The sequence below is a fragment of the Stegostoma tigrinum genome, chromosome 25 (genome assembly GCF_030684315.1).
Source record: "Stegostoma tigrinum isolate sSteTig4 chromosome 25, sSteTig4.hap1, whole genome shotgun sequence".
NCBI classification, from domain to species: domain Eukaryota; kingdom Metazoa; phylum Chordata; class Chondrichthyes; order Orectolobiformes; family Stegostomatidae; genus Stegostoma; species Stegostoma tigrinum.
In genome coordinates this window covers 25,805,022-25,824,448 of record NC_081378.1, presented here as the reverse complement: position 1 = coordinate 25,824,448, position 19,427 = coordinate 25,805,022, and the positions used below count along the sequence as shown (strand labels likewise).

General features: G+C 39.8%; 1 protein-coding gene across 4 annotated transcripts in view; it reads right to left on the bottom strand.

The window, feature by feature from the left end:
• The window catches only part of LOC125463097 (guanine nucleotide-binding protein G(i) subunit alpha-1), a 171,667-nt gene that overhangs the window by 9,710 nt on the left and 142,530 nt on the right, over positions 1-19,427 (bottom strand). For all 4 annotated transcript variants that reach the window (XM_059654601.1, XM_048553821.2, XM_059654600.1 and 1 more), the window contains exons 2-5: positions 12,050-12,092; positions 11,797-11,938; positions 1,811-1,968; positions 351-479 (exon numbers count right to left, since the gene is read on the bottom strand). In XM_059654601.1, coding sequence (XP_059510584.1) covers positions 351-479; positions 1,811-1,968; positions 11,797-11,938; positions 12,050-12,054 — 434 coding nt within the window. In that variant the 5' untranslated portion in view covers positions 12,055-12,092. The remainder of the gene's footprint in view (positions 1-350; positions 480-1,810; positions 1,969-11,796; positions 11,939-12,049; positions 12,093-19,427) is intronic.

Here is a 19,427-nt window from a genome sequence, read left to right as displayed (position 1 = left end):
TCAAACATTATTCTCAAAGTGTTGACCGAATTTTGACTCATTTGTCTAACCACATAAGTGGTTCTTGAAACATGGAATATCGCAAATAAAAAGCATAAATTTCATAAAATATACTGCTCCTTGAATTAGAACAATACAAGAAAACACAAAATACTTACACAAATTACACTCAATTCAGTAATTTAAATTAGATTAATCTTCTTGTAAGTACATATTTTTAAAAATATTATTTGAATTATTTATCTACTTTCTGCTTACTCAATTTGAAGTTTCAGAATATCACTCAATTCAATGGTGAGAGTAGATAAATAAAACAAAATCAAAACAGTTTAAAACATTTTTGTACTTACTTAAAATGCAGGTCCTTAAAAGTGAAATGGGTCTCCACGATACCTGTTGTTTTAACTCTGGTCCTTAGAACATCTTGTTGAGTTGGAATGTAACTTGCTTGTGCTACTCTGTCCAAGTCATTCAAATAACTAAAACAAAAACAAAATGACACACCAAATACCACAATGATTTTGTTAAATCAAGTGCCTTCAATTCAAACTTCCAGTCCTTTGGAACAGCTTTGCGTTTGGTTGAAATAGAAAACTCTTACGCTCCAAAACATTTTCCCTGCTCACTTTCCAAAATGTCTGACTGCTAATGACTGCTCTTCCAACTTACTCCGATTTGATGCCCAGGTATGCATGATTTATATGTCCACTTTGACAGTAAATGCTGGTGTACTATTAATCACGCAGAGTTTTTACAGAACAGCAACGTTACAGTGTGGAAACAAGCCATTCAGCCCAACAAGACCACACCAACCCTCCGAAGATCAACCTACCCAGACCCCTCCCCCGCATCCTATCCCTGCAGCCCTGCTTTTACCATGGCCAAAACGCACCTAACCTACACATCCCTGAACACACATCCAAAGCACCTAACATGCACATTCTTGGACTGAGGAGGGAAACTGGAGCACCCAGCAGAAACCCATGCAGACACAGTCAGAAAAAATGCAAACTCCACACAGACAGTTGCCAGAGGCTGAAATTGAGCCCAGATCTCTGGCGCTGTGAAGCAGTGGTGCTAACTAATGAGCCACCATGCTGCCCCAATCAGGTCATTATTCAGAAAAACTACCCAAAGTGCTTTCTGGGTTTCACATCTGAGTAATAAACCAGTCAGATTTCCCATTATCCGGAGGCTGTGGCTATTTTTCAAAACCTCTTCCACTCTCATTAGATTTTCCAATGGCAACTCTCACCTTTCTGTTTTACATTTAAATACTTGGTTGGCAGTTGCCAAAGAAAATGCCATAGCCAACGAAAACTCAAATGTAAACTTGCTGGGTTTATGATGAAAAATGCCTATTATAAGCAAATGTGAGACACTTATATTAGGGTTACAAAAAATAGAAAATAAATATATTTCTAAAAGACGATATATCAATCAGGAGTTCTTGCATAAATATGGATATCGAGAAACAACCTGCATTTATATTGTCTCATTAATATAGTAAAACATTCCATTTCACAGAGGCACAAACGAGAATGTATGTCAAACCAAAAGGAGAAGCTACTAATGTGGGATGACTGAACGTTCAATCAAGGCTCCATGTAAAACTAAGGCCAAATAATTACACAAAGCGAAGCTAGTACAAGAACTGACTACCTACAAACAAGAGATAAAGCATCTGCAGCTTTCAGTTGTTATCAGAGGTTAGAATTCATTTCTGCCATTAAAAATGTTTTAGACATCTGTGGCAATGTCCATTATTATATTCTCTGTAATGTTAAGCACTGCAGTATACAATACTTACTATGCAGAAGAATCATTAAGTTGATACTCTCTGGACCGATTAAAACAAGCCTGAACGCCACTATCCTTCCATAGTCTCTTGATTACTCCAGCGAGCTCCACAGTCATAAACCCTTCTTCAGCTGCACCAGCCAATACGAACAACTGGCGAGCATCATCCTGAAGAAAATATTGGTATTGCATGTATTAAATCAGAATTCAAACATTTGGCAGATAGCGTAATGAACGTCCAAAGAGATTGATAAACACATTAAGGGCAAAAGAGTAACAAGGGAAAGAATAGAGCACCTTAAAGATTAACACGGTCAAGGCCATCTGTCTGTGGGACTACAGGAGATGGGTGGCATACTAAATGAATACTCTGCATCAGTATTTACAGTGGAAAAAGACATGGAAGCTCCGGAAGTTGGGAAATAAACAGGGATGTCTTGAAAAGAGATCATATTACATAAGAGGTGGTACCGGAGATCTGAAAACACAAAGGTAGATTAATCCCCAAGACTTGGGTGTTTCCCAAAGCTATGAGGGAAGCTGGGGAAGAGACTGCAAGATCCCAAGCTGAGATATTTGCATTACTGAAAGCCACGAGTGAGGTGCTGGAAGACTATAGGTTGGCTAACGTGGATACCACCATTTAAGAAAAGGTTTAGGGAAAGGCCACGGAACTATAGACTGGTGAGCCTTACATCAGTGGTGGGTAAATTGTCGGAGGCGATTCTGAGGGGCAGGATTGACATACATTTGGAAAGGCAAGAACTGATTAGGGATAGTCAACATAGCTTTGCGTGAGAAAAATCATATCCTACTAACTCAAGTGAGTTTTTTGAAGAAGTGACAACAATGATTGAAGAAGGCAAAGCAGTACATGTTGTCTATATGGACTTCAGCAAAGCATTCAACAAGGTTCCGCATGGTAAACTGGTTAGAAAGATTTGATCACATGAGATCCAGCGAGAGGTAACCAACTGGATATAAAATTAGCTTGAAGGTTGGAGACTGGGGATGGTGGCAGAGAGTTGCTTTTCAGACTGGAGGCCGGTGACCAGTGGGGAGTTGCTAGGATTGGTGCTGGGTTCACTGCTTTTTGTCATTTATATAACTGATGTGGACAAGAATATAGAAGGTATGGTAGTAAGTTTGCAGGTGACAACAAAATAGGTGTAGTGGACAGTGACAGTGACAGTGACAGTGACAAAGATTACCTCAGAGTACAATGGGACCTTGATCAGATAGGCCAATGGACCTAGGGATGGCAGATGTTGTTTAATTTAGATAAATGTTAGGGGCTGTACTTTGGCAAAATCACATCAGGGCAGGATTTATACAATTAATGGTGGTGCCTGAGGGAGTGCTGCTGAACAAAGAGACCTTGGGGTGCAGGGTGAAAGTGGAGTCACTAGTAGACAGGGTGATGAAGGCGGCATTTACTACATTTGCCTTCATTGGTCAGACATTGAGTATAGCAGTTGGGATGTCTTGTTGCAGTTGTACAGGACATTGAGGCCACTTTTAGAATACCGTGTACAATTCTGGTCACCCTACTATAGGAAGGATGTTGTTAAAAAGTTAGAGGGATCAGAAAAGATTCACAAGGATGCTGCTGGGGCTGGAGGGTTTGAGTTTTTGGTAGGGGCTGAAATAGGCTGGGGCTTTTTTCTTAGAGTATTGGAGACTGAGGGATGATCTTACAGAGGTTTATAAAATCATGAGGCATGGATACAGTGAATAGCCAAAAGGTGGTGGAGTCCAAAACTAGAGGACATAGGTTTAATGTGAATGGGGAAAGGTTTAATGAAGACCTAAGGGGTAACTATTTCAGGCAGAGGGTGGCGTGTGCATGGAAGGAGCTGCTAGAGGAAGTACATATTAATCACACTTAGATCACTGAAAAAGTGGCGGAAACGGTTACAATTACAACATTTAAAAGACATCTGGATGGGTATATGAATAGGGAAGGTTTAGAGGGATATTTGTCAAATTCTGGCAAATGGAACTAGGTCAGATTAGGATGTCCAGTCAGCATAGATGGGTTGAAACAAAGAGTCTTGTTTTGGTGCTGTACTCTTAGGATTCTTTGCTCCTTAATGAGTTAACTAGATCCTCTTTTCCAAAATTCCCATTTAATTATTTCTTTCCATTCCTTCCCTCCACAACCTGAGCAGTTCATGCGATAAAATTACTTTTGTTACCAGCCATTATCCTTTATACAAAAAAAAATGAACATTTTCCACAGTTGCCTTAAGAAACTGAAATTACAGATCAAAAGGGTTCTTTAGAAATTGAGTCAACGTGATATGGAGTTTCAAACAATTTCATCTGGTAAACCACAGGGAACTGTTCTAAATGCAACTTGCAAAAATTGTTATGTAAATATGCATGTATAAATCCAGAGAGGCAATTACTGGATCTATTGTTCACCCAGGACATGTCAAAATTGTTTGACAGGCTACATCATGCTATGTATTACACAGTAACATGTCAACAGTTTGTGAACAAATGATGATAAAGCAAAGCAATTTCTTTTCTCAACACGCAATTAAATTTAGTTGTACCAAAATGTACCTTAGCCATAAACAGCAGGCACGTTTTATGAAGAATTAGTTACACCTCAATTCTGACAATAACTTAATGGAGTCTTTCACGACAGTTTAAAGTTAAAGTTAAAGAGGATAGCAGGAAGAAAAATTAAGGAAATAAGCATAAATAAAGCTAACAATTATCTTTAGGAATTCAAGAAAGTTTGGAGGATAAGCTCAGTTACATTAAATAACGTGCTTATATATTACCGCAGCTGGTGCCTGATAAATGCTTAGTGCAGCCACTGAAAACACCAAGTAAGCTTAAATTCATTAAGGTTGGTGACTGAAAGACAGCCATTAAGAGAAGGTATTCCTGGCTGCCTTCCTTAAAAGAAATGGCAAGTTTATTCAATTTCAGCTGCTCAAGACTAGACCAGAAGCTGGTGACATTCCAACCAACGTATTTTCAAACTGATATATGAAGTTCATGGTTTCATCCAACATACCACTGTGTCACAAGAATACTGCATCATGTGATAGAATAAACAAATAAGGTCAGTTTGAAAGGGATGCAAGTTTTTAGGCATGTATTCTGATGTAGAAGCAGGAAAGAATAGTAAGAATTAGCAACAGGGGATTTAAAAAAAAAGTAGCAATTAGACTATCAACCGCATTAATTGAAAAACTTCAAGACGAAAGACAGAACACGTGAAATTTATTGAAGACAAACCAGGTAAAGTATAATAATAAAACGTACCAATGTACTAAATACAAGTAAGAGTGTATTAAGTTTCTTCAACTTATTTCATATCACTGGTGTACAGGATTGAGATTGTCCTCTGTCATCCAGTTGACCTAACCTTACAAAATATCTGACCCAAATGAACAAGCCAAAACAGAACAGTCTCAACATAGCCCAAAAAAGTCTGTTTAAAACCCTGGGTACAGTTTCAATGTCATGTCACCTGTCGAGCTCAAGGCCTCCAGATATTCTCTCTTGCATTAATGTATGCCATGATCTTTTACGCTGGTTTACGATCCAGTGTGACTAGAATGTGTTCTGCCAGCAAGAGTAGCAATTCCCACACAAGTTGAGATCAAAAATGCCTGCTGACAAAGAGTTATCCAGTTGTGGTCCTTTTGAAATGTTTTTGATCAAAACAAATATTGAATTTACGAATAATTTTAACTAGTGTACACCAACTAGTAAATGGTTCAGCACTGAAGTGAATTAAATCAAGTTACCCATAAGTAGTGGATTGGAAGTTTATTAAGAATATTCATTTCTGGCAATAAAAGCATTTCTAATTGTGCTTATAAAACTACACATTATCACAAGGAATAATGCTTTAAAACAGAAAGAAAAAAATGTATTTTTTGTTATGCTACCTAATTATAGGACCATGGGAGATTTTACATGCTATTATCCAAAAATGTTTGAATTAGACTTGAACCATTATCTAACCAGTCCAATTTCAAGTGCATTTAGGGCACTTTCCTGCAGATTGCATCCAAAATTGGCAACAAATGCCCCTTACACTATAGTCGACAAAATTATCTGCAACAATTTATAAATTAATTACAACTAACGTAACTGTTCAACTCACGTCCAAGCATTCTGTGCCAGTAATGCAATATGCTCATTTGCATTATGATTCAAGCAATCCCATTGAGCAACTAATTAAGATCTTATGTTTCGGTATTGTCATAGCAATAAGAGGTATAAAGTGTCTCTGCTTCCTCTGGGGGATTGAAGCACTTAGCTAAGCTGGCACCTTTAGTAATGCAGCTATCTATTTCTCTTCCATAACTGGAGTAATCAGGTCACAGAACAGGAAAAGAGCAAACAGAGAAGCAAAAGGGACTCAATGACAAAAACAGAAACAGCTGGAAACACTCAGCAGGTCTGGCAGCATCTGTAAAGAGAAAGCAGAGTTACCGTTTCGGGACTTCACAAGTGAAGATGGGTCCCTGGACCCTGGAGAGAAAGCAGTTAACATTTTGGGTCCATGGACCCTTCTTCACTTGTGAAGTCCGGAAACATTAACGCTGCTTTCTCTTTACAGATGCTGCCAGACCTACCAAGTTTTTCCAGCAAATTTCTGTTTATGTTTCCAATTTCTAGCATCTGCAGTTCTTTGTTTTCTTTGTTAAAAGGGCTCAAAATGTTGTCAATTTTAAAGACTGTTCACAAGCAGTTTTAGTTTATGCCGTCTATTATTAGTTCATCACAACCTTGTTTCAAGAAAATTTGCACAATATGAAACCTAATTTTAGTTAAGTGAAAGCTCAAGGTCAAGATATTGTTACCATACACACAAAAGTTTGAATCAATATATCAAATGTTCTCAATGGGTAAGGTATCATAGCCAAGCCATCGCCTGAAATGACTGACATTAATTCTTGTTTCAAAAAATGTGATGAATTTAGTGCCAAATTGAACTACTCAACTGATGTGTATTTTGAAAACACCGCTCATTCAAACAAGTTCAAACATAAAGCACATGCTGGAAGTTAACTTTTTTTTTGTAATACAGACTTAGTAAGACAAGTAAATGCATATATGGTAAATTAGTATCAGTAACAGATCAAATTTTGAATGTCAAGCAACTCTGAAATACAAGTTAAAGGAACAGGTTCTGTGACTTCAATGGGGTAACAATACAAATATTGTGATTTGAATAACAAGTACAATATATTATAGGTTAGAAGTCTCTGCAAGACAGTAATACTGATCTGTTGAGCCAGATTTTTCAAAAGTGGTAATCACATACAGATCGCCACTCTGGTCTTGTTTCTTTTCCGGCAAACAGGAAAGGGAGCTCTGCATTTGAGAGAGAAAATTCCAATCCCAATTGGGTTCTTTCAGAAATGCACAATGGTAGCACCATTCTCCCAGTGCTTTAACAAAGAATTAAAAGGGGAAAGCAAACCACACCCTCTTCACACCAATCTGCTGCTGTATTCTAATATGTAAACTTTGAAGGTGCTGTCAAACAGCAATGACATAAAGCAAGTATAATGATTGGGTGCTGGAACTGTAGGGTAACGAAAGTGTACCGTGCCAGATGGGTGGGATTTAAGGTGTCAGATGAATAGACAATACGGTGCCAGGTTGGTAGGATGCTGGTTTAGGATGCCAAATGAGTAAGGAAGGGTGCCAGGTAAGTATGGTTCCAGGGTGCAAAGTGGCAAGGCAAGTGATGCAACGTTTAAGGTAGTTAGGAGCGGAAGAGGCTAACTGTTGAGTCTGAGGTGTTTGGATGCAAAGTTTTCGGTTGGGCAGTGCAGTGGGAACAAAAGTCAGGATGGGTCTGATCTCAGAGAATCAGGTCTGGGTGCCAGGGTCTGAACGATCTGCATGAGGCATAGTTGGTTACATCAGTGCACAAGGCCAGTATGTGGCCAACTGAGTAGTGACTCACGAGTTAGGCATTGTGTGTAATAATAATACGACATTTTCTAAGCAATTATTTTGTTTTCTTTCATCTGAACCCCCTGACATCTCCAATTCAAATAGAGACTTTTGAAGGGTTACAAATGTGGAAGCAACTCTTGGAGGAAGCATAGACAGTAGCAAGGGCTCAAAATTAATGCTGGGTGGGGATTTCAATATCAACCACCAATACTGGTTCGGCGGCAGCAGCAATACTGATCAAGCTAGTCAGGTCCTGAAGGACATAGCTACTAGACTGGGTCTGCTGCAAGTGATGAGGCAATCAAGAGGGAAAAACATTTTTGAATTTATCCTTACCAATCTACTGGCTGCAGGTGCATCTCTCCATAACAATAAGAGAGACCACTGCACAATCTCTGGGGAGACAAGGTCCCACCTTCACATTGAGAATACCTTCCAAAATGTTCTGTGACACTATCATCATGGTAAATGGGGCAGATTTTGAACCTAACTAGCAACTCTATGTGCATCCATAAACAATGCAAGTCATCAACAGCTGCAAAATTGTACTCCTGCACAATCTGCAATCTCACGGTCCAGCATTTTCCCCACTCAACTATTAACATCAAGCCAGGGATTCAACCATGGTTGAATGGAGACTGCAGAAGGGCATGCCAGGAGCAGTACCAGGGATACCCAAGAATGAGGCATCAACTTGGTGAAGCTACCAAAAGGACTACTTACATGCCGAACAGCATAAGCAGTAAGTGATAGACAGAGTCAGGCAACCCCATAACCAATGGGTCAGATCCAAGCTCTACAGTTCTGCCACATCCAGTGGTAAGTGGTAGTGGGCAATTAAACAATTCACTGGAGGAGGCAGATCCACAAATATCCTTATCCTCAAGGATGGAGGAGCTCAATGCTTCAGTACAAAAGAAAAGGCTGAAGGATTTGCAGCAATCTTCAGCAAGAAGTGCCAAATGGATGATCCGTCCCAGACTCCTCCAGTGGTGCCCAGTATCACAGGCAGCATGATCAGTCAATTTTATTTACTCCATGTGATATCAAAAACACAAAGGCTATTGGCATAACAACATTGTGGCAAAGTACTGTAGTCTTCTGCTCCAGAACCTGCTGCTCCCAGGGCCAAGATCTACCAGTAGAGTTACAATACTGGTATCTATCTGACAATGTGGAAAATTGCCCAGGTATATCCCGATCAAAAACGTCAAGCTTTCCTGCACCTCTGATGCTGCTTGGTCTGCTGTGTTGATCCAGCTTCACACCATGTTGATCCAGCTTCACACCATGTTATCACCTATTTAGTTATCCCCAGTTTGGGTTCTGCCAGGACCACTCAGCTCTTTACCTCATTACAATCGGTTTGAACATGGATGAAAACAGCTGAATTTCAGAGATGAGTTGAGCTGAGGCGCAACTTTCTTCAGCTGGGACATCAATGGCCTTTCCTCCATCATTAGGTATGTTTGCCAATGGCTGCACAACATTTGCACCGTTCATGACTCCTCAGATACTGACATAGTCTGTGTTCAACTGCAACTAGATCTGCACACTATCCAAGCTTGGAGTGACAAGTGGCAAATAATACTTGCACCACACAAATGATAGGCAATGACCATTTTCAGTAAGAGACAGACAGTCTAACCATTGCCCCTTGACAGTCAATGCTGTTATCATAACTGAATCTCCCACTATCAACACTTTGAGGGTTACCATTGACCAGAAATTCAACTGGGCTTGCCACATAAACAGAGTCTCTAAAAGCAGAACAGAGATTAGGAATACTCAGCAAGTAGCTCATCTCCTGACTCCCCAGATGCTGCCCAACATCTATAAGGCACAAGTCAAGATTGCGATGGATATTGCCCACTTGCCAAGGTGTTTGAAGCTTGATGTTTGATGTCTGATACAATCCTGGAAAAAACAGTTTGCTTCACGTAGAGATACCACCACTGCATCATAAGCACCCTCCTCAAAATTTCATTGTGCAGATTATAATTCTAACTTCTTGCAAGTTAAGGTGCTCACTTCTGGTAACAGATTAGCAAAACCTCTGATGGAGTCTGACTCTAGAGTCACACAGCACAAAAGCAGACCCTTTGGCCCAAAACATCCATGGCGACCAGGTTTCCTAAACTGAACCCGTTCTACTTGCCTGCATTTGGCCTACAACCCCCTAAATCTTTCCTATCCTGCCCGAATGTCTTTTAAACAATGTAATTATACTCACCTCTATCATTTTCTCTGGCAGCTCATTCCATACGTGCACCACCTTCTCAGAAAAAGCTGCCCCTCAGGTCCCTTCTAAATCTTTCCCCACTCACCTTAAAATATGCTCTCTCCTACCCTGAAGAAAAGACTCTCGCTATTCTGCCTGTTCACCTTATCTATGAATCTTGTGATGTATAAAGATCACCCTTCAGCCTCCTATGCTCCAGAAGAAGACCCAATCTATCCAGCATCTCTCTATAACTCAAAAGAAATCTAGTACCTAGATCTGTCCAAACATACCAGCCTTGACCAAAACAGATGAATTTATACAGTTCTAGCACAATTACTTTGTTTTTATATTTTATTCCTCTATTAATAAAGTAAAGATCTAAAGCTATTAATATTTCCTATTCAACCTTCAGAACAGTGCTGTTTAAAGAAAAACAAAAAGCACAGTTTGCCTTTAATAAGTAAGCACAGTTTGCAGAGTTTACTTTAACTAAAGATGCCACTGTACAGCCCACATTTTGTTACGTTAGTTATGTAACTTACAACTAGGATTTCAACCTGTCACATTTTCACATTCGTGCATTTTAGCCAGCAAGTAAGTTTAATTCTTTGAAAAGTTTAAGCGATGGACCAGACTTTCAAATTGTTGTCAAGAACACAACACCCAGACGAATTCTCAATCCCACCTCTGCACCCCAACTGTGTCGCTCACATGGTGCCATTTTGAAATGCAAGTAGAGTAAGTGGGAAGAAGACAAATTCAGTTCCCAAATAGCAGCACCAAATGACTCCAAGAGGAGGAGATACCATACAAGAACAAGTGATTGGCAACTCCAGTAGGGGCATCTCAGTGCAATGTCAAAAAGACAAGGTGCACCAGAAGAAAGCCAGCAACACACATTCAGATATGGGAAATATAACCAAATCAGAGGTAACGTGCATCATCTAGCACAAGTCCCCCAAGGGCCTGACAATTTGCAATTCCCTAATAAAACTTCCTATTCCTCTACTTTGAAGACAACAGCTATGCGCTAGTATGCACTGCACAGTTCAGGTTCACTAATTCACTTTTAGCAATTGTAGACCCAACCTCTCCTGCCCATTATCAAGCTCCTCAAGGAACTTAATATACCATTGATTAGGTGTGAGCAGGTTCACTATTAGTTTCCTGGACATCTGCCATCCCAATCTCACTTTGAAAATTAAAATGCATCTCACATGTATCACAATACAGATGCGCACTACAGGGACCTAATTTTAAATCTTACCTATACCATTTCCAACCCCACTAGCAACTGAACATCCAGCCGTGGCTTAGGCAGAATAACTGCTTGGAAAAGTGAAAATAGATGTTCATTAATAACTTGTAGTATTTCAATTTCTCCAAAACAAATTAAAAAGTTTCATACAAATTGGTTTTATTTTTGAAATAAAAAACAGCAAGCACAAATTCAACACAAAGAATGCTGGAGAAGTGTATTTTTGAAGAAGTCATACTGAACTCGAAAAGTTAATGTTATTTCTGTCTATCAAGATCTGCTGAATTTCTACAGCATTGTGTTTGTTTCAGATTTCTAACGTACACAATATTTTTGCTTTTAAACAGAGAACATTTTAAATGCAAACTGAAATGATCAGTGAATGCGCATTTTTTTCATTTCTGCTGTAACATTAGGTTGATTAAGCTATTAATTTTGAACACTTCACAGGTTTGGCCCAAAATTAATTTGCACATTTTGCTTTTCTGTATCAAACAGGAAGCATTATTCTATTCAAGATTAATATTAAGATAGATATCACAAAAGGTAATTTCTTTTTGCTACTTACTGCTCTTGCCGGATCACCAAAGTCTATCTTCAATCTTCCCATTGCGCGAATAATCGCAATAATAGACTGAATGGTGTTGCTGTACACAACAGCTTTATATTGTTTGCATTCTTCTTCTGAATAACCAGCCTCATGTATAATCCTATTGACAAAAACATAATGTAAAATTTACAAGGGGAAACAAAGAATATGAACAGAATAAAAATTGGACATCTTTTCACCTACTTGTCCAGCAGATAAGCTGCATACTTACTTCATCTGTTTAACAATGGTACTTTTGCCAGACTCTCCTGCACCTGTAAAAGGCAGAAATACCTTCAGTTGTACATGAGCTTAATGTAATTAATTTGTTTTCTTCCCCCGTTTGCACAAGTTTTGAACTGTAATAGAGTAAAGTGAATAAACACAAGCCAAGTTGATCAAGTTGGTCACATCATCTTGGAAAATTTATAAAAAGCAAATTCACATCCAGAAGTGAATGAACAAGTATCAAACTGGAAAAAAAGATCAAAATTTTACAAGGTACTTTGTGTAAAGGAATGCAGAACTTTTGCCACATATGATTTACAAAGAGTAACACCAACGTCAAATAAAAAGCAAATGGTAAAGAGTCAATGATTATAAAAAAGATGAACATTTGCATGTTTAATCTAAAATAAACATTACTGCTGATAGGCTTTTAGATAATTCACATGGAATTTTTGCAGTTAGCACTGTCACCCAAGACAGGAGATTGTGTATTCAAGTTCCACTTTAAAACACTGCAGCACAAGGCCTTGACTAACACACAAGTGCAATACTGAAGGACTACTGCACTATCTTTAGCTGGGGTGTTCTCAAGAGCATCCCTCAACAACAATCAATTAAGATCAAGTCACATCTCCTGCTGTTCGTGGGGTTGTGTGTGCACTTATTGGCTGTCATGTTTCATGTTCTAGCACAATGACAACATTTTTTTTTAAAAAGTCCTTCCTTAGCTGTTAAGTATTTGAGATACTGCAAAGTCATAAAGGCACCGTATAAATGTAATACACTTTCTCTTGAGTTAGGGACAGGAGCAAGTACGTGATCATTAGAGATTAGTTAAAGAACTCTGGCGCTTTCCTGCGCATTTGTCCCCGTGACAGAGACAAAAGCAGGGAGCATTCGCAATAAGCACGTATTAAAAAAAATTAATGTTCTCTACCACAATTATGTTTCAATAAAGAAAATGTAATAAAAAACTAAAATCCACGCATAATACTGCAATGAGTAATGTTTTCAGCAACACGCACACCAAGTTCATGAGGAAGCATTAGATGCAATTACCATTATTCGATTGTCTCTGCAAAACTGAAAATTCAAATATTCAGGGTACTATATTTCAATACTCTCTAACCCAATTTAAGAGAAACATAGAAACTGAAGCATTCCATGCCCAATTGCAGCAAGGCTTGGACAAATTCCAGGTATGGGCTGACAAATGACAAGTAACATGCATATCACATTGTGACATGCAATGACAATCTCCAGCGAGAGAGAATTTAACCATTACTCATTGATGACCAATGGTATTGTCACTGAATCCCCAACTATCAACATCATGAGGGTTACCAGAAATTGAACTGGACTCGTGATTTGGGAATTTGAATACAAGAGCAGCAGCAATAAACTCACTTTCTGGCTCTACAAAACCTATCCACTGTCTACAAGGCACAAGTCAGGTATGTGATGGAATACATTCCAGTTGCCCAGACGAGTGCAGCACCAACTACACCAGAAACTTTGACACCATCCAAGCCAAAGCAATCTGACTGTTTGTGGATGTGGTGCCATTCCACACCTCCATCATCAAAACTCAGTGCCAACAGCGTGCACCATCTACAAAAAAATTCCCTTCAGAAATTCACTGTTCCTTAGATAGCACGTTCTAAACCCACGACCACTACCTTCAAAAAGAGAAAAGGGCAACAGATTCAAAGGAACTCCATCACTTGCAAGATTCCCCAACCCACCCAAAAAACATTCACCATTCCGAATTAGAAGCATATTGCTGTTTCTTCACTCTAAATCCTGGAGCTCCTTTCTTAACAGTATTGAGTGTGTTTAGGTACCACACGGACTGCAGCAGCTAAAAGTGGCAACTTACCATCATCTACTCAAGGGCAACTAGGGATGGAGCAATAAGTGCAGGCCCAACCAGCATTGTTTAAATCCAGTGATAAATCAAAAACAAAGCAAGGAGCAAAAATACAGCTTCTATCTGGATAGTCACAAAAACAAGCACACTGAATTGCTTACTCTATCAAACACATCAACAGTCTTCCCCTGATTCCATATTTTACATCCCACTGCTGATCTGAACAGTTGTTTCTACATTCATCCCAGGTCTGTACTATATACTTAAGTCTGCTTATAAACCGTTTAAAATTTAGAAATAAACTTAACTTTGCATTCGCTCAATTATCACCGAGATGAGTGTGCTATCTTCTCACTGCAAAGTCTATCTTGGTACAATGCCACCAAATACATCATCCCCTACACTTTCAGCATTCCAAAAGGGATTGTTCCTTCCGTATCTTTGTGTAGCATTCAAAACCTTTACCCGGAGCTTTCCATTCGAATACAGTAAGTGTAACACCTGCCTTTTTACTTCCTCCAAGGTCCAACACTACTTCCAGCTGTAAAACTTTCAATTTATTGTACTATATTCACTGCTCACATTTCTCAACTTTAAGACCAAACACAGACTGGATGACTGCACTGCAGAATACTTATGCTCAGTCTACAAGTATGACTCCAAGCTCCCAGAGACCTGTCATTTTAATTCTCCAACTTGCTCTCACACTGAGATCTCTGTTGTTGGCCTGCTTTGCTGTTCTAGTGAAGCTCAATACAGCTTGAGGAGCAGCACTTCATCATTCATTTGGGCACTTTACAACCTTCTGGATGCAAGTTCAATTTCCAGCCCATTTTATTCCAGTTTTTCTTTTTTTTTCTTTCAGAAAGCCACATACCTGCTCATTACATATCTTTGTTTCTTTACTTGCTCATTATCATTCCCTTTGACCCTGCAAGAAAAATTGTCACTCAATCGCTCCTATGTTGCACCCTATCAAATAGCTTTCATTATCATCACTTGTCACCTCTTGTTTAAAACCCACACATTGCTACTTGTTCCCAATTCTGACTAAAAAATGATATGGAGGCGCCTGTGTTAGACAAGGACAAAAGATCACACAACACCAGGTTATATAGTCCAAAAGGTTTATTTGGAAACACTACCTTTCACAGTGTTGTTCTTTCCTCAGGTGTAGTGAGAGAGGTATCAAGACACAGAATTTATAAGTAAAAGATCAAAGGATCATTCAACTGATGTAAATGTATTCAATAACCCTAAAATGGCTGGCTGACTCCCACCTGTTAATTCTTTAATCAGTTAGACAGGAGATGCAGGTTTCAATTGATCAAAAAAACAAAACAGGCTGGTTTTATTTGCAAAGCTGGAATTTATAAAATGCCCCATTGACTGACTATACCTACAAATTGTGTGCTGTTTGAACATGAAGAATGTTGATATTTCACAGGTCCTTTGTCAAAGATGGATTCATCAGAACATATGCGATTAATTCAGGGGAACTGGGAGCATGAAATGGAATCTTTACAGGAAACAGGGTGCAGGGATGTACAGTCCAGGTAACTGTGGGAGTCTGTAGACTTGTAGTGGATATTACTGGCCAGTCAATCCCCAGAAATGGAAACAGAGACACCAAGCAAGTGAAGAGAGGAGTCAGAAATAGACCAGGTGGAAGTGGCGGTAGGGTGAGAAACCAATGAACTTTTCCACTTTGCTAACAATGGTCCCTATCAGCAGCTATTCATACTCAGAGGATGACCCTTACCCACTACTTTTTCTACCCAACTGTTTTTCTCCTTCTCTGCATCTCCATCTATCGTTTGCTCCTTCCCCTCTCCCACCCTTCTCTAGTATGTATATCAATCTTTCCTCAGCGTACCGGTTCTGAACAAGGGTCACTAGACCTGAAACATTAACTCTGTTTTCTCTCCATAGATGGTGCCAGACCTGCTACATTTTTCCAGAGATGTCTGACTGTGTTTCAGATTTTTATGTATTTCAGAGAACAGTACATAAAATCTGGTCACAAAAATCCACAAATAAAACCACCCGTGCCTGCCAGAAAACAGATAAAATGCTTTGTCAGGGAGGCAGTCACAACTGCAACGGGAAAAAAAAACTGAATTCAATTATTAAAGGCAAGACAGCCAGCGAAAAATCTGCAATATGTGTAAATCTCATTTTATCTTTGAGACCACAAATTAGTTCTACACAAAGGCCCATGGAATTAATGTGGCTTTCTACCAGTTTCTTAAAAAGGTATAATTTTGTGTGAAGAGTTATTTATAGAATTCACCAAGTTTTATTTTGATTCAAGTTTTTTTTAACACAAGTGCTTCAATTATACTGCATTTAATGAATAAATATCCAGAGTGTCCTGTTCCTTAATGAAACACCTACTGAATTGTTACCACATATGTCTCTTCTTTCTAAAGCAAAGATTTTGCAACCATTATATCGCACTGCACAATTACAACATTAGCACTTTCCTTACATCTTCAATTCCTTCTTTTAACATAATTTGGGCACATCAAACAGAATGTGGTGCATAAGCACAACTGCCTGAACGTGTTTATCTGTTTGTTAATTATTTCCTTGCAGCTATGATTAACAATGGGATCAAAAAGCTATTTTTCTTGCGCAACCAAGCGCAAATTTACGTCAGGTCGACCTGCTGGAACAGAATATCAGCACAATTTTACTTTTCTGCAAGTGACATTGAAAAAAAAACACAAAATCAGATGCCCAGCCATTAGAAAAAAAAAGACACATTTAATATTACTCAGCGAAGATAAAATTTGAAAGATTGTAGAAAAAGTAATTTACTTTAAGGTTTCAGAGCGCCTCACATGGTTTCTTTATAGAACAACAGAACAATACCATGCAGAACAGGCCCTTCGGCCCTCGATGTTGCGCTAACCTGTGAACTAATCTGAGCCCTTCCCCCTACACTATCCCATCATTATCCATATGCTTATCCAAGGTCTGTTTAAGTGCCCCTAATGTGGCCGAGTTAACTCCATTGGCAGGCAGGGCGTTCCACGCCCTTACTACTCTCGGAGTAAAGAAACTGCCTCTGACATTTGTCTTAAATCTATCACCCCTCAATTTGTAGCTATTGCCCTTGTACAAGATGAAGTCATCATCCTCAGAAAAAGACTCTCACTGTCCACCCTATCTAATCCTCTGATCATCTTGTATGTCTCTATTAAATCCCCTCTTAGCCACCTTCTGTCCAATGAGAACAGACCCAAGTCCCTCAGCCTTTCTTCATACGGCCTGCGCTCCAGACCAGGCAACATCCTGGTAAATCTCCTCTGCACCTTTTCCAATGCTTCCACATCCTTCCTGTAGTGGGGCGACCAGAACTGCACGCAATATTCCAAATGAGGCCGCAATAGCATTTTGTACAGTTGCAGCGTGACATCACGGCTCCGGAACTCAATCCGTCTACCAATAAAACCTAACACACCGTAAGTCTTCTGAACAGCACTATCACCCTGGGTGGCAACTTTCAGGAATCTATGTACATGGGCATCAAGATCCCTTTGCACATCCACAAAACCAAGAATCTTTCCATTGACCCGGTATTCTGCCTTCCTATTATCCCTCCCAAAGTGAATCACCTCACATTTATCCGTATTGAACTCCATTGCCACCTTTCGGTCCAATTCTGCAGTTTATCCAAGTCTCCCTGCAACCTGCAACATTCTTCTACACTGTCCACCACTCCACTGACTTTAGTGTCATCTTCAAACTTACTAACCCAAACACCTATGCCTGTGTCCAAGTCATTTATAAAAATGGCAAACAGCAGTGGTCCCAAAACAGATCCTTGAAGCAAATCACTAGTGACCTGACTCCAGGCTGAATATTTTCCATCAACCACCACTTGTTGCCTTCTTACAGAAAGCCAGTTTCTAATCCAAACTGCTAAATTTCCCTCAATCCCATGCCTCTGTATTTTCTCCAATAGCCTACCATGTGGAACCTTATCAAAGGCTTTACTGACATCCATGTACACCACGTCAACTGCCCTCCCTCATCCACATGCTTGGTCACCTTCTCAAAAAACTCAATGAGGTTTGAAAGACATGACCTGCCCTTGATGAATCCACACTGACTATCTCCAATCAATTTGTTACTTGCTAGATGATTATAAATCCTATCTCTTATAATCCTTTCCAAAACTTTTCCTACAACAGACGTAAGGCTCACAGGTCAATAATTACCTGGGTCATCCCTACTGCCCTTCTTGAATAAGGGCACAACATTTGCAGTCCTCCAGTCCTCTGGTACTAAACCTGTAGACAATGAGGACTCAAAGATCAAGGCCAAAGGATTCGCCACCTCCTCCCTAGCTTCCCAGACAATCCTCGGAAAAATCCCATCTGGCCCAGGGGATTTATCTACGTTCACACCTTCTAGAATTGATAACACTTCCTCCTTACTAACCTTAACCCTTTCAATTCTATTAGCCCGCAACTCAGTCATCTCCTCTACAATATTCTCCTGTTCTTCAGTGAAAACAGATGAGAAATAATCATTTAGCACCTCTCCAATCTCCACAGGGTCCACACACAATTTCCCAATTCTGTCTTTGACTGGCCCTATTCCTACCCTAGTCATCCTCTTATTCCTCACATACCTATAGAAAGGTTTAGGGTTCTCCTTTATTCTACCTGCTAATGTCCGCTCATGACACCTCCTTGCTCTTCTTAACTCTCTCTTTAAATCCTTCCTGGCCAATCTGTAACTCTCCATCGCATCATCTGAACCATCTTGTCTCATCGTCACATAAGCCTCCCTCTTCTGCTTAACAAGAGATACAATTTCTTTCTGAAACCACGGTTCCCTTACCTTATCGCTTCCTGCCTGCCTGACAGGGACATACCTATCAAGGACACACAATATCTGTTCCTTAAACCAGCTCCACATTTCGACTGTCCCCATCCCCTGTATTTTGCTAACCCATTCTATGCCTCCTAAGTCTTGCCTAAATCGCATTATAATTGCCCTTCCCCCATCTATAACTCTTGCCCTGTGGCATGTTCCTATCCCTTTCCATTGCTAAAGTAAACATGACCGAATTATGGTCACTTTCTCCAAAGTGCTCTCCTTCCACTAAATCAAACACCTGGCCTGGTTCATTACCAAGTACCAGATCCAGTGTGGCCTCCCCTCTTGTCGGCCCTTCAACATACTGAGTCAGGAAACCCTCCTGCACACCCTGGACAAAAACTGATCCTTCCGACATATTAGAGTTATAGCAATTCCAGTCAATGTTAGAGAAGTTAAAGTCTCCCATAATGACCACCCTGTTCCTTTCACTACTGCCCAGAATAGTTTTGCCCATCCTCTCCTCCACATCCCTGGAACTTTGCGGAGGCCTATAAAAAACTCCCAGCAGTGTTACCTCTCCTCTCCTGTTTCTGACCTCAGCCCATACCACTTCACTAGAGGAGTCCTCATTAAAAGTTCTTTCAGCCACCGTTACACTGTCCTTGGCTAACAA